This window comes from Bidens hawaiensis, unplaced genomic scaffold (assembly GCF_021521415.1).
Source record: "Bidens hawaiensis isolate Kalapana, Puna unplaced genomic scaffold, B.hawaiensis_p1.1 tig00002123_1, whole genome shotgun sequence".
NCBI classification, from domain to species: domain Eukaryota; kingdom Viridiplantae; phylum Streptophyta; class Magnoliopsida; order Asterales; family Asteraceae; genus Bidens; species Bidens hawaiensis.
In genome coordinates this window covers 878,262-893,081 of record NW_027491112.1, presented here as the reverse complement: position 1 = coordinate 893,081, position 14,820 = coordinate 878,262, and the positions used below count along the sequence as shown (strand labels likewise).

The following is a 14,820-nucleotide window of genomic DNA, read 5'->3' as shown; positions in this document are numbered from 1 at the left end:
GAAAAATATTAATTTTTCTAAGAAATAAGGGTCTAATTTAAAAAAGGGTCTAATTTAAAAAAGTATAAATTCTTAGTAAAACTATATATTCTTCCTGTTTTGGACACACATGGATTACAATCAAGATCTCTTTGTGAATGCAAAAATTATATTAACATCTATCACTAAATCACTAAAATAGTAAGGATATAAAAACATGTATAGGTTATTGGATAAGGTTAACTTAGTTAACTAATCAAAATACTAAGATGTGTTTCAAAATTATAATTAAGGGGAAATATACTATTTAGAAAGTATAAAACCTATGACAACTAAATGCTGACCATTAACAAAACTTATTTCTAATGAGATGATAGTTCGTAAATTTAGACATACCATCACTCGAATGAGTAGTTAATCCAAAAATCATGATTCATGAACCAAATTACATGAGTTGCTTCCACGTGTAATATTCGCTCACTAGTATCTCTAGCAAACTCCTTAGATGTACATCACGATTTCACGATCTCTCTTTATATCTTTGTTTTCTTTCTTTCTTTCTTTCTTTTCCTTTACTTTCTTTGTATTTAAATGGCTTCATTATCTACCTAATCCATGTCTTTATGTAGCAAATCAAGGTTTTAGTTATACATGACTTCAAATAAATATGTTTAATATCTTGAAACACCCGGTTATCATTACCAATATTGATATGTGTTGGTGAGTAAATGCCATGTAGATGTTTAGAGACGTTTTCTAATGCCACATGAGTGAAAGGGTGATATGACATTGTTGATTGCGTATAACATACATTTACACATGTTTTTTTAGCTAAACAGGAAACTTTTTAACTAATAATTTGACACTTAGCCAACACGGTGATACAAGGAAAACCAAGCGTCTAAGCGCAAAAATAAAATCTCATAACTTTCCAATTAAGGAAGTTGTATTCTAGGGCATGCATATCATTGCAATATTATATATTCGGTGGCGATTCGTAACTAATTCCGATTTCCATCTTAATTTTTAGCTAATTCTATAGTTAACCTAAATTCGATTACAAACAAATACAGTTACACAAACAAATGGATCACACAACAACGAATGAAACAAATAGCTGATTCAATAACGTCTTTCGTCCGTCCACGACCATTGACATTGAAGACGATAAAGAGTACAAAGATGATATTTGAAAACTCGTTTCAACGGAATTTAACATAACGTTTTATTCGAAGGGGAATTAAGTTTCACGGCTTGTTTACGTTAGTCGAGCATGTATGAAAGCTCAAGATATTGCGGTTTAATTCGTAAGATTCTGGTTGTTACCACTATCCACACAAGTTCATTTTGTTGTTTTTTATTTTTATTTTGTAAAGTCAAAACTCATGCTACTGAACTCACAAGCCGCGACTGGTACCAAACATGAGATAAAAGCCAAATTATATAAGTGCTTCGTTAATTGGTTAGTTAAATACGTGAGACACTTAAAATAATAATGAAAGAAAGTATAAAAAAATGACTACACTGGCAAATGAGGTTGAGGTACTATTAACCCAAACTTTTAAAATTGTTATACGTATAATTTTCAGCTAATATATCTAAATAAAACAAAGTGATTTGAGATAAGTTACCATTTCATGATTCTTATAACTTGAATTTGATCCCATAACGATACCCAAAAGTATTTCTCTAGTTAATACATGTAATAAGAGGTATGTTTAGTTACAAGTAGAGATGAAAAATTTTGGTACCGGTACCGATACCAAATGCTTCAAACTTTCGAGATCAGTACCGGTACCATCCCGAACTCATCCCTAGTTACAAGTACATGTGTAACTGGGTTTTGTACTTTTTTTTGTAGGTCTTTAGTTTGCTTGCAAAGTATAAATAAAAAACATGTTTAGGTTATCAGCGGAAGTTGAGTATGTCCTTTTTAATCCAAACAAAATTTTATAACTCTTTTTCGAAAAACCGTAAGTTAATAAACACTTTTAACATAAGATACTTTTGAAGTTAAATAAGCGATCCGGACACCCTTTAACAATAATATGTGTTTCAATTCAACAAAACCTTAAGTCACTTTTTTTTTTGGACGACGAATTTTCACAGTTAAGTTAGATCGCAACTCTTCGAAGAGGAGCCCCACCACCCAACTCAAGCCAGACTATGTTGTCTTAACCGGGCCCACGCTGGCATCCAAGTTTGGCTTGACGTTCCCCGAGAAAATTTTCAGCCACCTGCCACATGAAAGATATTGTACCCTCCACAAGAGATTAAGTCACTTCTTTTAATTTTCAATCCCAATGTTTCAGATTTAAAGAAAAAAGAGAAAAACATATCAACTATATTTATGATAGATATCAATATCATAAAGAACTTAATCCACATTAACCAAATGCATGTTAGTGCACTGCCGCAACGCGACATGTACAGTCCTTGTTATTGTTATTACAATAATAATATAAGGGTGTTTGGGATTGTTTTTATTAAGTAGTTATTGGTTTTCTTAAAAAGCTATAAAGTCAACTAGGTGTTTGCGTTTGACGGAAGTGATTATTGTTTTAGTCTTTTGGTATGAGTTTAAAAGTTGTTTATGAAAAGACACAAATATTGACCTTTTGGTTTTGTTATTAGCTTTTAGAATATCAAATTACAAATATACCCACCCATAACACATAAAGTACTTTTTAAGTTAAATAAGCAATCCGAAACACCCCTTAACAAATAAGATGTGTTTCAAGCTATGCAGACGATATCGCCGGTATATCAGTGATATATTGGTTATCGGTCATTGGCTATATATAAATAAAAATATCGGTTTAGAATATCTGTACCGATAATATCAACAATATTGACCGATATTGGACTAATATTTTACTGATATATCACTGATATTCCCGATATCACTGCTTTTAAGTCTTAATTATCAACTTTTGTATTCAATGTTAGTGTGTTTAAGTCTTAATCAATTTTTACTTGCTACGATTGTTAGTGCTTTACAATTTGCAAAAAGGTTAATCTGTTAATGGTAGGAGACTACTATACTGAATTATTAGTGTTAAATTGCTATATATATGAATTTTACATAATATTAAAATTACCTATATCCCCCCGACATCTTACTGTTGTCTGTAATAATTGATATCTTAGATATCGTTCCTTAACCTATAGGCCTGTAAATGAACCGAACGTTCGGTGAACTGTTCATGAACCGTTCAGCGGGAAGTTCGTTTATGTTCGTTTATTTAATAAACGAACGAACATGAACACAAAATTTGTGTTCGTTTAATTAAATGAACGAACATGAAAAAATGTTCCGTTCGTTCATTTATGTTCATGAACGTTCGTTTATGTATTAATAGAAAATAATTAAATATTATCTGGACATGTCTTAAAGGTTTTATATTTGATAATTTGTGTTCATTTATGTGTTTTCAGATTTAAGTCTGTTTATGTTTGTTTGTGTTCATTCACATTGGTTCATATATATTTATTTATGTTCGTTTATCTTTGTTTAGCTATGTTTGTTTAGATTTTAAACAAACGAACACAATTGTCCATTTTTAAATAAACGCACATGAACATAAATATTTGTTCGATTAGTTATAAAGTTAAATGAACGAACACGAATATGCCATTGTTCATGTTCATTCGATTCATTTACAGGCTTTCAATATTCACATTGATGAATACATCGGTGATCTTATTCTCATCCTCTACCGATTTTATTTGTGTTCGTGAACCGTTCGTGAACACATTAATTTTCCTAATGAACGAACACGAACATAAAATCTCGTTCGGTAAGTGTTCGTGAACACAATATTTTCTTAACGAATGAACATGAACAAGGCCTTGTTCATGTTCGATCGGTTCGTTTACAGCCCTATTAACCGATATCCGATATTTTTAAGTCTTAACCCCCGTTGTTTTAAGTTTTAAGTCTTTTAACTTATAATCCCAATAAACCCTGTAACAGCTCCAAAACACACGAACTGCGTGTGCGCAAAACTAAAAATATATTCTCACGCGATCGATCACTCAACTGTGCAAAAGTTGTTGATAAATAAACAAAATGCACACACACACGTGTGAATTGATCGGAAACATGCAGTCATCATCGGAGACGAAGAAGAGAAGCTTTGAATCGATGATGATGATGATGATGATGAACGATGCTTCTAATTTAACACCGTAAGTCTTTTTAATTATTGTTTAATAATTATTAATCAGTGTATGGAGTAATGTCATTGAGATTCGAGCTATTTCAATAGCCCTAGGTGTTTAGGTTTGGATTAATCAGTGTTAGTGTTGTAGAACTCGTTAGGTGCTAGACAGGTGGTGGTACGGATTAGCTATTATTTATAATTAATTAATCGGATTGGAATTTTATATACAGTTTTTCAAATTATAGGATCAAATTCAAACAGCTCGCGTGCTAGGATAATTTTAATCGGATTGGAGTTTTATATATAATCAGTAAAAATTATGGGATCAAATACGAATACGAACAGCTCTTAACGTGAGAGGCGTGTAACTCAGTTAGGTGATAGTCGGGCAGTGGTGTTGGCTAGCTGTTACTAATTAATTGGATTGGGATTTTATATACAGTTTTTCAGAATTATAGGATTAAATACGAACAACTCTTAACGTGAGAGGCGTATAACTTGCTAGGTGATAGTCGGGCGGTGGTGTTGGCTAGCTGTTAATAACTAATCGGATTGGGATTTTATATACAATTTTTCAAAATTATAGGATCAAACACGAACAACTCTTAACATGAGAGGTGTAGGTGTGGCTAGCTATTAATAATTAATCGGATTGAAATTTTATGTTTAATCTTTAAAAATTATAGGATCAAATACGAATAGCTCTTAACGTGAGAGCGTACAGCTTGCTAGGTGCTAGTCGGACGGTGGTGTTGGCTAGCTATTAGTAATTAATTGGATTGGGATTTTATTTACAGTTTTTTAAAATTATAGGACCAAATACAAATAGCTCTTAATGTGAGAGGCGTACAGCTCGCTAGGTGCTAGTCGGTCGGTGGTGTTGGATAGCTATTAGTAATTAATAGGATTGGAATTTTATATACAATACAGTTTTTCAAAATTATAGGATCAAATACAAACAGTGAGAGGCATACAACTCGCTAGGTGCTAGTCAGGCGGTGGTGTTGGCTAGCTATTAATAGTTAATCGGATAGGAATTTTATATACAAGTTTTCAAAGTTATAGGATCGAATACAAACAACTCGTGCACAACTCGCTAGGTGCTAGTCAGGCGATGGTGTTGGCTAGCTATTAGTAATTAATCGGATTGGGATTTTTTATATTTTTTATAGGATCAATAAGAATAGCTCTTAGTGAGAGTTGCTAGCTGCTAATCGGACGGTGGTACCAGCTAGCTATTAATAATTAATCGGGTTAGAATTTGAAATTTTAATCTTTCAAAGTTATAGGGTCAAATACAAACACAGGTAATTATTATTACTTTTGGTGGGATCCGATACAAATGAAATTAACCTACATACATACATACTAAAGATGCAAATAACTACATATTTGAACTAGAGTAATTACACTACAAAAAATGAAGTAGAATAATGATAATCACTTAGTGTTAACATGTAAAAGTTGTTTGTATTTGATCCTAAAACTACATATACACACACACATTTTCAAAATTATATATATAATTTTGAAAAAATATTAATTGGATTGGATTGATAAGTATAGTTGTTCAAATACTTCAAAGATTTGGAGCAATTTTGACAATCGAAATTTGACCAGTTGTGATCGATTTTGACTGAAATTCAACTGATTTTGAATGATTTGGACCGGCTTTGACCGAAGACCGATTTGTTGGTCCGATTAGGTGAAATCAAACATACAAACGATAGCATACTGATTAATGGCGACTAAATGCGATTTTTACAACACTGGGCTTGATTATGTTTTTGATTGATTAAACTGTATTTTAATTTGACAATGTTTCTGTTATTGTTGAATTTAGGGATCAGTTGGATGTGTTTAAGGTAGCAATGCTGCAAAATACTATAGCACATATTGACTCCGGTGCGAGAATGATAGCCATCATGATTATTAAAGAAGTTGCAATTTCTCTTAAAAAACAACTGTCTAAGAAGAAATTGATCATCTTCTTAACTCCAACTCGTAAACATGTTGAACAGGTGTACTATGATTATCTTACTAGTTAGTCGTTATTTAGTATTTATACCTCTTAACAGGTTTGACTCTAAGGTCGAATTTTGTGTTGCAGCAATTCAATGTTCTTAAAGAAAACACAGATCTGTTGGTTGATTTTTATCATGGGAGTAAAGTGACAACGGTTGATGAAAAGAAGGTTGATGATTGGGATGCTGCGATTTGGGAAAATGAAATAAATAAAAATGAAGTGAGTTTGTTTTTAAGTTTTTGGTTTCGTAAAGCGTATTTTATAAAATTTATGTTGAAATGATTTCACAGGCAATGGTTATGACACCTATAATTTTGTTGAACGCGTTGAGGAATAAGTTTATGAAGTTTGAAATGATTTGTTTATTGGTTATTGATGAGTGTAATCTTGCTACCGGTAATCATCCTTATGTTAGCATAATGAAGGTAAATTAATTATTATCAATCAACATGTTGGATATATTATATTTGTGATTCTGTGATTGAAAATATGTTGATGAGAGTTTTATCTTTTTTGTGAAGGAATTTTATGTCAAATCTGTTAATAAGCCAAAGGTTTTTGGCATGACTGCATCCCTAGAGACTAAAAAAGGTTAGTTTATTTTTCTTTGCACTAAAAGAATTTTAAAATTGATTATAACAACGCCAAGTTATGATTCATGTTGGCTCAACGGTTGCATCTCACTATGCGTCGCTCAATATGGATGCAGTATATGGATCATATTTAGTGATGCAGTTTGAGAATGTAACGGGGAACTCTTGGATGATAGATGTTAGGAAATCCTATGTAGTTGGATTGGGGGGTATCGTAGTTACTTTCTATATGTGTTACTTTTAAATTAATTAATGTTTTATACTTTGATTTAAAATAACAAGATTTGGTTCCTTGTTTGATGGGTTAAAAAGTTACTTAAAAGACTGATATCCAATAGGTAGGTAGATTTTTCTACTGTATAAGTAAATCTTCCTTCATAGCATCTTATATACATATTTCTGAATTCTAAAATTGTCCAATTAGAGGTGGAAAAATGGATAGGTTTGGCTTAGGGCTGTAAATGAGCCGAGCCGAGCCAGGTTGGGATCATGCTCGAGCTTGAATATAAATGAGCCCGCTCGGCTTGGCTCGTTTATTTTAATGAGCTGAAAAGTTGAGCTCTTTGTAAAAAGATCGAGCGAGTTTGTATTTCTTTTTTCACTTTATGTTTATTACACATATTGGTATATGGAAAAAAACAATCTTTTAGCATATACTGTATATACATAATGCAAAATGTAGTTAACTTTAGAATTTATAATACTATTTGTTCTATTTTTGTTTTCAACTTTTTAAGATCAAGAGGCAGATTCAAAATATTATATGTATTATATTTTTTTATAATTATATATCTTATTATTATTATATTAAAATTTGGGGTTTAGTTTAAAACTTTAAATGAGCCAACGAGGCAATTAACAGGCTAGCCTCGAACCTAGCCGAGCTAGTTTAACTAAGCCGTATCAGCTCGTTCACAAACGAGCTTTTTTCGAGCGAGCCATGAGCATTATGAACAGCCATAGTCAGGCGAGTTGGGTAATGGCTTTAAATGCTTTCTCTTTGATAAAAAGTAGTTTTTAGGTTGGGTTGAACCAGGAAACCCTTTTTTCATTCACTTACTAAGATAATCTTTAAATAAACTATTGTGTGAAATATGATTACAGAAACTACATTTTGGAATAATATCTTCCTTTTAAAGCGATTTTGGAGGTAGTATGCATTAAAATAGATATTGCTAGACTTTCGACCCATTTGACCTTTTGTTTTCCTTTTTAGCTAAATTAATTGATTTGACCCATTTGCGATCAAACATAACCCAGTTTTTCTATATATTCTAATCTTAATTTTCTGCACGCATGTTCAAATATTTATACTAATTAACATATTATATGCATTTTTGTAATATGATTTCTGCATTAGGTGTCTCTTCGACTGGAGGCTGTGAAGCAAAAATAACCATGCTTGAAAATATCTTGGATTCTCGGGTATTCTATAAATTTAACCCTTTAATCCAAACTTATTTTTGGAACAAAAAAATTGACGGAAAAAATATGCAGATTTGCACAATACAAAAAAGAACAAAACAGGAGGATGTCAAACCACCTGCTGCACAAAAGAAATCTTCTAAAATTGCCGAAGAACCAGCTTCTGGTGCAGGTAGGACCCGCTAACTAAAATCTAACACTTTCATTGAAATCTATGGTTATTTTAGTTAATATTTTGTTATAGGAACTACCAAGAGGAAAGAATTACATGGGACCATACCGATTCGAGCGGTATCCGGAACTTGGGGCGATAAAGTTGATGATGGCGTTGACGTTTATGCCTACAAAATCAGTTTCGTGTGTAGTGTTAAAGATGTTAAATATTCAAGTTTTGCTCTTTTGCTTGAATCAAAGCTTGATGACGACGTGGCAAATCATGAAATGAAGTTATATCTAGTTTCAAAGTTTGTAAACTGCAAAGTCTCCTCGTCTGTGAAATTGCATCTTGATGCCGAACAGGTTTGACCAAATTTACTATCTTGTGTTCAGTATTAGATTTTTTATTGTTTAATGAGTTATTAATTGTTGTTGTTTATACTAGGTTGCAAAAGGCAAGTGCTTTCAAGACATGTTCTTTAATGGAATATTTGCTCGGTTTTTACCAAAAACCGACCAAAAATTGTGGACCCCATCATACATGTACTTACTTTTGCCACTAGAGTCACTTGACCCGTTTAAAATAAGTTGGACCATGATTGACTCGTGTGTATCCGCGATTGAATTTGTGAAGAAACCTTCTGATTCGATCCCCGATAAACAAAATATTGATTCATTAATGACATGTTCTGAAAGCACAAGTATGCTTAATTTTGCCAACCGATCGGTTCATAAAGATGATGTCACAAATATGGTAGTTTTGACGATACATACAGGAAAAATATACTCTATTCTTAAGGTTCAACAAGATGCAAATGCTGATAGCCCTTTTGATGGAGACACTAAAAAATTTCCATCGTTTAAAGATTATTTTAAACAAAAGTATGATATTGATTTAGTCTACCCAAAGCAAAACATGGTGTTACTTAAGCAAAGCCATAGGGCGCATAACCTTCTTGTGGACTTCAATAATGAAGGTTTGTTTTCTTTTTTATCAATAATTTGACGTATTCTGATTAATGATTTATTTATTACTTTCTGATTTTTGAAGGCATTTTGCATGGAAAAAAGATAAAGTCCGAGAGTTGTAAGGTGAATACGGACAGACAGAGATATTATGCTCGTTTACCACCTGAACTTTTGATTATTATCGACGCGAGAATTGATGTTGTGAAACCTTTCTATTTGTTGCCATCATTAATGCACCGGCTCGAGTCATTAATGTTGGCTAGCCAGCTTCGTGAACAGATCACGGGCCACATGACCGACATACACGTCTCAAGCTCATTGGTTCGTGTGATTATTTTGTGGGTTGTACTCAGATGGAAACTGCTTGTTTTTATTTTAATGTTGTGGTTTATTGTCTCGTTTAGATATTGGAGGCTATTACAACTCTTCGATGCAACGAAAGCTTTTCAATGGAGCGATTGGAGTTGCTCGGTGACTCGGTGCTCAAATACGCAGTGAGTTGTGATTATTATCTTCGATACCCGAATGAACACGAAGGACAGCTGTCTTCCGGGCGATCATTGCAAGTTTGTAATTCCACATTGTATAATTTGGGAATCGGTTGTCGGTTACAGGTAATGCTACATAGATTGTAATCTATGCGTATCTAGTTGTATATTTAAAAAACCCTTGATGAACGATACTGTATGGCGTTTGTTTACAGAATTACATAAGAGATATGGCATTTGACCCAACCCGTTGGGCCGCGCCAGGTCAGCTTCCACAACGACCCTGCCCGTGTGATCATGGTGTTGAGACAATAGAGGTGCCGATTGACGCCAAATATCATAATGATGACCCGAAAGTATTGACTGGGAAATGTTGTGATATGGGTCATAGGTGGTTGGGCTCAAAGACCATATCGGACTGTGTTGAGGCTCTTGTTGGAGCTTACTTTGTGGGTGGTGGGTTGACCGGTGGTCTACACTGTATGAAATGGCTTGGTATAAGTTGTGACCTTGACTCGTCACGTGTCGATGAAGCTATCAAAATCGCTTCACTTCACTCGTACACCCCAAAACTTGATGTTATTCAAAGTTTGGAGGCGAAACTCGGTTATGAGTTTGTGGTCAAAGGTTTGTTATTGGAAGCCATCACACATGCATCCGATCAAGATCAACAAGTTGGATACAATTACCAGGTGAATAATTGTAGCAGTTAGTTTGTAATTATATGATTAGGAACAGTTATGACTATTCTTGTTTAGGGGTAAAATGGTCAATTTTTAAACAAGGGTAAAATGGTCATTTTAACACAAGTTAAACGGTCATTTTCAAACGAAGGTAAATAATAACTTTTAAACAAGTATAAAATGGCCATTTTTAACACATGTAAAATGGTCGTTTTCAAACAAGGGTAAATTGGTCATTTTTAACACAAGTAAGATGGTCATTTTTTAACAAATGGTCATTTTAAATAATAGTGAAATGGTCATTTATAAACAAGGGTGAAATGGTCATTTTCAAACAAGGGCTAAATGGCCGTTTCAAGCAAGAGTAAAATGGTCGTTTTTTAAAAAAGGTAAAATGGTCGTTTTTAAACAAGGGTAGAATGTTCGTATTTAACGCAAATTAAATTGTCATTTTTGACAAAAGTTAAATGGTCATTTTAAAACAAGGGTAAAATGGTCATTATTAATACAAGGTTAAAATGGTCGGTTTTACACAAGTTAAATGGCATTTTTAAACAATGGTAAGATGGTCATTTCTAAACAATTGTAAAACAGTCAATTTTTAACACAAAGGTAAAATGGTCATTTTTAAAATACTAACATACAAAGTTAACACAAATTAGTTGAAAGGATGAATAGTATGACGATATATGAACTGATATATGAACTTCAGGGACGGTTTTTGTATCTGTTGAAGTAAAAGGACATGATCTTACCCAAACATAAAAGATGAAAACTGTAAATTATCCATTTATTTATTTATTTATTTTCTTACAGAGGTTAGAATTTCTCGGTGACTCGGTATTGGACTTGCTAATAACACAACATCTTTTTAATAAACACAACATTGATCCGGGAGAATTAACAGACTTACGGTCAGCGTCTGTTAATAACGAAAACTTTGCATATGCTGCGGTTAGAAGAAACCTTCACGGATACCTCCAACACCATTCAACTTCTCTCCAAACACAAATTTCAGATTATGTAACGTTTGTTGCTACGTCATCAACCGATACAAACTCACTTCAAACCAAAAAAAGCCCGAAAGCACTTGGTGACTTAGTGGAGAGTATTGCAGGGGCTATATTAATTGATACAAAACTTAATCTGGATGAAGTTTGGAGAATATTTGAAATGTTACTAACGCCAATAGTGACACCGGATAAACTCGAGCTTCCACCTTTACGGGAGCTAATAGAGTTTTGCGACTCGAAAGGTTATTTTATAAAAGATAAGTGTAGAAGTATAGATGATGGTGTAGTAGCGGAGTTAAAGTTGCAGCTTGAAGATGCCTTGTTGGTTGGAGAGGGCACGGGTCCCACCAGGAAAGTCGCGAGGGGTCAGGCAGCTCTTAAATTGTTAAGCCAACTTGAGGTTCGGGTCTTTATTTAACGTTTCTTTTAACCTAATATAAACCATTACTAGAGTCGTTTTAAACGTGTAGAACATGACACGTTTAACACGACTAGTGTACCCGAACACAGCAAGTTTAAGTGTTTAACTAAACGTGTCATTTTTTTAACACCGGCAAAGACATGTAAAATATGCGGGTTACACGACACATTTAACACGAGTAAAGGTAAAAAATTTCAATTACATGAACGACCCGACATGTCTAACATGATTATTGACATGATTAACCTGAACATAGTTAAAAAATAATATCAGTTACAGAATTTTTTTCATATTTGATTACTTTTAGAACAATGTTGTTTTGATGAAAGCGTAACGTGTTGTGTCGATCTTTAAACCTAATTAACACGATAAGTTAAACGTGTTATGGTGCCATAAACGGGTAAGCTGGCTGAACCTGTTTAGACATGTTTTTAATCGTATCATTAACATGTTGACCCGTTTATATTCTGATCCCATTTACCCCAAACGCTAGCACGTTTAACTTCGTGTCAAGTCACTTGGTGCCATAATTGCAGACATTATTTTCTACAACTATGTTTGTTACAGTTTATTATCTGATTTTAATCCAAACACTCCTAATTAGACGATCAAGCTCGTCTTTGACATGTTCATATCGTTTCATGTGGCAGAAACAAGGAATTTTAAATAAGAATCATCAAGATAATAATGACGGAGAAATTGCTAATAAAAACATCAAAGAAAGTGACACAGTCCGATCGAAAAGAACTCGTTTCGATCCTCAACCAGCTGCAGATACAATAATGAAGGAAGAATCAAATTCCAAAACCGAAATCCCCGGTAAGCATCTTGAAAATTTATTTATTATTATAACAAACCTTTCATAATCTTATTTTTAATATTTATGTTCGTTTAAATTGCAGTCTTAAAGTCAATTGACTCGAAAAAAGGTGTACCAAGATCTTCACTCTACGAGTTATGTAGAATCATGCAATGGCCAATGCCTATCTTGACTGCATCAGAGAAAAAATCAAGGTTAGTAAATATTTAATTCACATTTTCATAAACCTTTTCTTTTATTATTTTTATTAGTAATTGAATTATGATTTTGCAGAACTCTGATTGAAGTCGGTGAAGGTGTTGATAAACGAACTGCATTTAATAGCTTCGAGTCGCATATATGCTTGACTATTCCTAGTTATGGTGTTATTGAACTCACGGGTGATCCACGAGCGGATAAGAAGAGTTCTTTCGACTCGGCTGCTTTACTCATGCTCTATGAGCTTCAGAGACGGGGAATGGTCAAAATCGAATAAGACGTCAACAAATTTCATGACTTATAGACAATGTAAAAATAAATTGGGATGTATAAACTTATGCATTGATTTCAAGTGGTATTTAGACATTATGTTATGGTAAAAATGCTATAATTTGAACATGCTTTAATTGTGTCAAGGTTTGTATTATAACTACAACTAGGTGTCTTACCGGCGCTCTGGTGTTGTTTGGTTGTTATATGTGGTGAATGTGTTAGCGTGTAGTGGCGATCTTAGACGCGAATTCGGTCGGGTTACAGTATCATAATTAAACAAAAACATAATTTTGTCTAACAATTTTTTTTTTAATTTTATAATGACATTTGTGTCCCTTATTAATGTTATACCTCATGCATATTTGATTGTAAATCCCTTAATGTAGAAACATAAATATTACATCAATATAGCAGGTAGGCGGGCAACAAGTTGCGCCGCCACCCCTTTCTGAATTGCAAACCCTAACCTGCTAAAGACATACCCCTGCCCCTTTGGAGTCGACACATTGCTATGCACAACCTGTTGGACCCTGGTTAGAAAACGGATAGCTTCCGGTGCCAAGGAGCCAAATGTATCAAAAGCCAGAGGGACAAAAACATGTTGGTTCTCTTCGCAGGCTTTAGCATGTTTCTCCACCTTCGTTTCAGCCCTTTTCATTGCTTGCCCAGCTACAAACCCATTATCCCTCAAACCAGCTAAGGGAGATACTCCTGTGAGGTCAACACAAGCGTGTTTTCCCCCGGCCCAACCAAAGACGAGCAAATCTGCCGGTCGTAGAGTGGATCTCCCTTCCGTGGGGTCTGTAAGGAAGTTTACGGGGGCTTCCTTTTTAGTTGATATCCCAGCTCGCCTTAAGATGTCCTAAAGAACGTCCCGTACCCAATCATGTCGGTATTTGAACCCAGGCATCTCCTTGCAATGAACCGCATGCTCTCCGAATTTATCCAGGCAGGCCTTACGGCAGATCGGACATGTTTCGTCTTCTGGGTACATTGGGACCATCAAACGGTACTTAAGAATGGCCCTATACTCGACCGCAGACATGCTTTGGCCCAAGCCATCAATCGGGATAACGGTCAGAAAATCTTGGGCATGAGGACCTTGTAAGCATTCAAAAACCGCCTTCTGTCGAGGGGACAATCCAAAAACTTCTCCCAGGCTCTGAGCGATTTTTCCAAAAAGGGCATTCGCCAAAGTTTTTTGAGGCTTTGGTGGGGCGGTGTCCATATTAGAGAAACTGCCAATGTCAAAGTCTGGGAGAGCGCCATTTAGGCGTTCCAGGGCCTGCACGTAGTCTGGGTCCAGGTCGACAACTCCGCTATTCCTTAAGATGTGATTCTGTAGCTTCCAAGACTGAGCCCTTGACGCTACAAAAGCGTAAACCCCAACATCATGAGCCGAAAGAAGGCCTAAACCCCCTAAGCGCATCGGTAAAGATGCAAGTCGCCACTGAAGATCACCAAAGAACGGGCCTCCACATACAACTATGTCTTCGATGGCTTCTCGTAGCCCCTTATCAAAACAGGATACCGCATCATCCATCATATGGGGGTGGCATGTTCGTAACCCAAAAAGCAACTTAGCAACCCCCATGCAAGACCTAAGCAGG

General features: G+C 34.6%; 1 protein-coding gene across 2 annotated transcripts; it reads left to right on the top strand.

The window, feature by feature from the left end:
- Positions 1–4,070: 4,070 nt before the first annotated feature.
- LOC143606781 (endoribonuclease Dicer homolog 3-like) lies at positions 4,071–13,379 on the top strand. Of its 2 annotated transcripts, XM_077082441.1 has the most exons (16): positions 4,071–4,170; positions 5,989–6,166; positions 6,256–6,390; positions 6,462–6,596; positions 6,693–6,762; positions 8,125–8,189; positions 8,262–8,361; positions 8,434–8,708; positions 8,791–9,322; positions 9,397–9,635; positions 9,719–9,928; positions 10,018–10,494; positions 11,302–11,898; positions 12,570–12,738; positions 12,822–12,933; positions 13,013–13,379. In XM_077082441.1, the coding sequence occupies exons 1-16, from the start codon at positions 4,085–4,087 to the stop codon at positions 13,212–13,214; spliced, it is 3,582 nt and encodes a 1,193-aa protein (XP_076938556.1). In that variant the 5' UTR covers positions 4,071–4,084; the 3' UTR covers positions 13,215–13,379. The 2 variants fall into 2 exon arrangements, with proteins under 2 accessions (XP_076938556.1, XP_076938551.1); XM_077082436.1 differs by having other exon boundaries at positions 8,125–8,361.
- The last annotated feature ends 1,441 nt before the right edge of the window (positions 13,380–14,820 follow it).

What these genes read in the sequence shown, in the direction of transcription:
- LOC143606781 (XM_077082436.1), top strand. Translation starts at nt 4,085, where the DNA reads ATGCAGTCATCATCGGAGACGAAGAAGAGAAGCTTTGAATCGATGATG. An exon ending in GAATCGGTTGTCGGTTACAG is followed by an intron (nt 9,929 to 10,017) that starts GTAATGCTACAT and finishes GTTTGTTTACAG; the next exon opens with AATTACATAAGAGATATGGC. An exon ending in GCATCAGAGAAAAAATCAAG is followed by an intron (nt 12,934 to 13,012) that starts GTTAGTAAATAT and finishes ATGATTTTGCAG; the next exon opens with AACTCTGATTGAAGTCGGTG.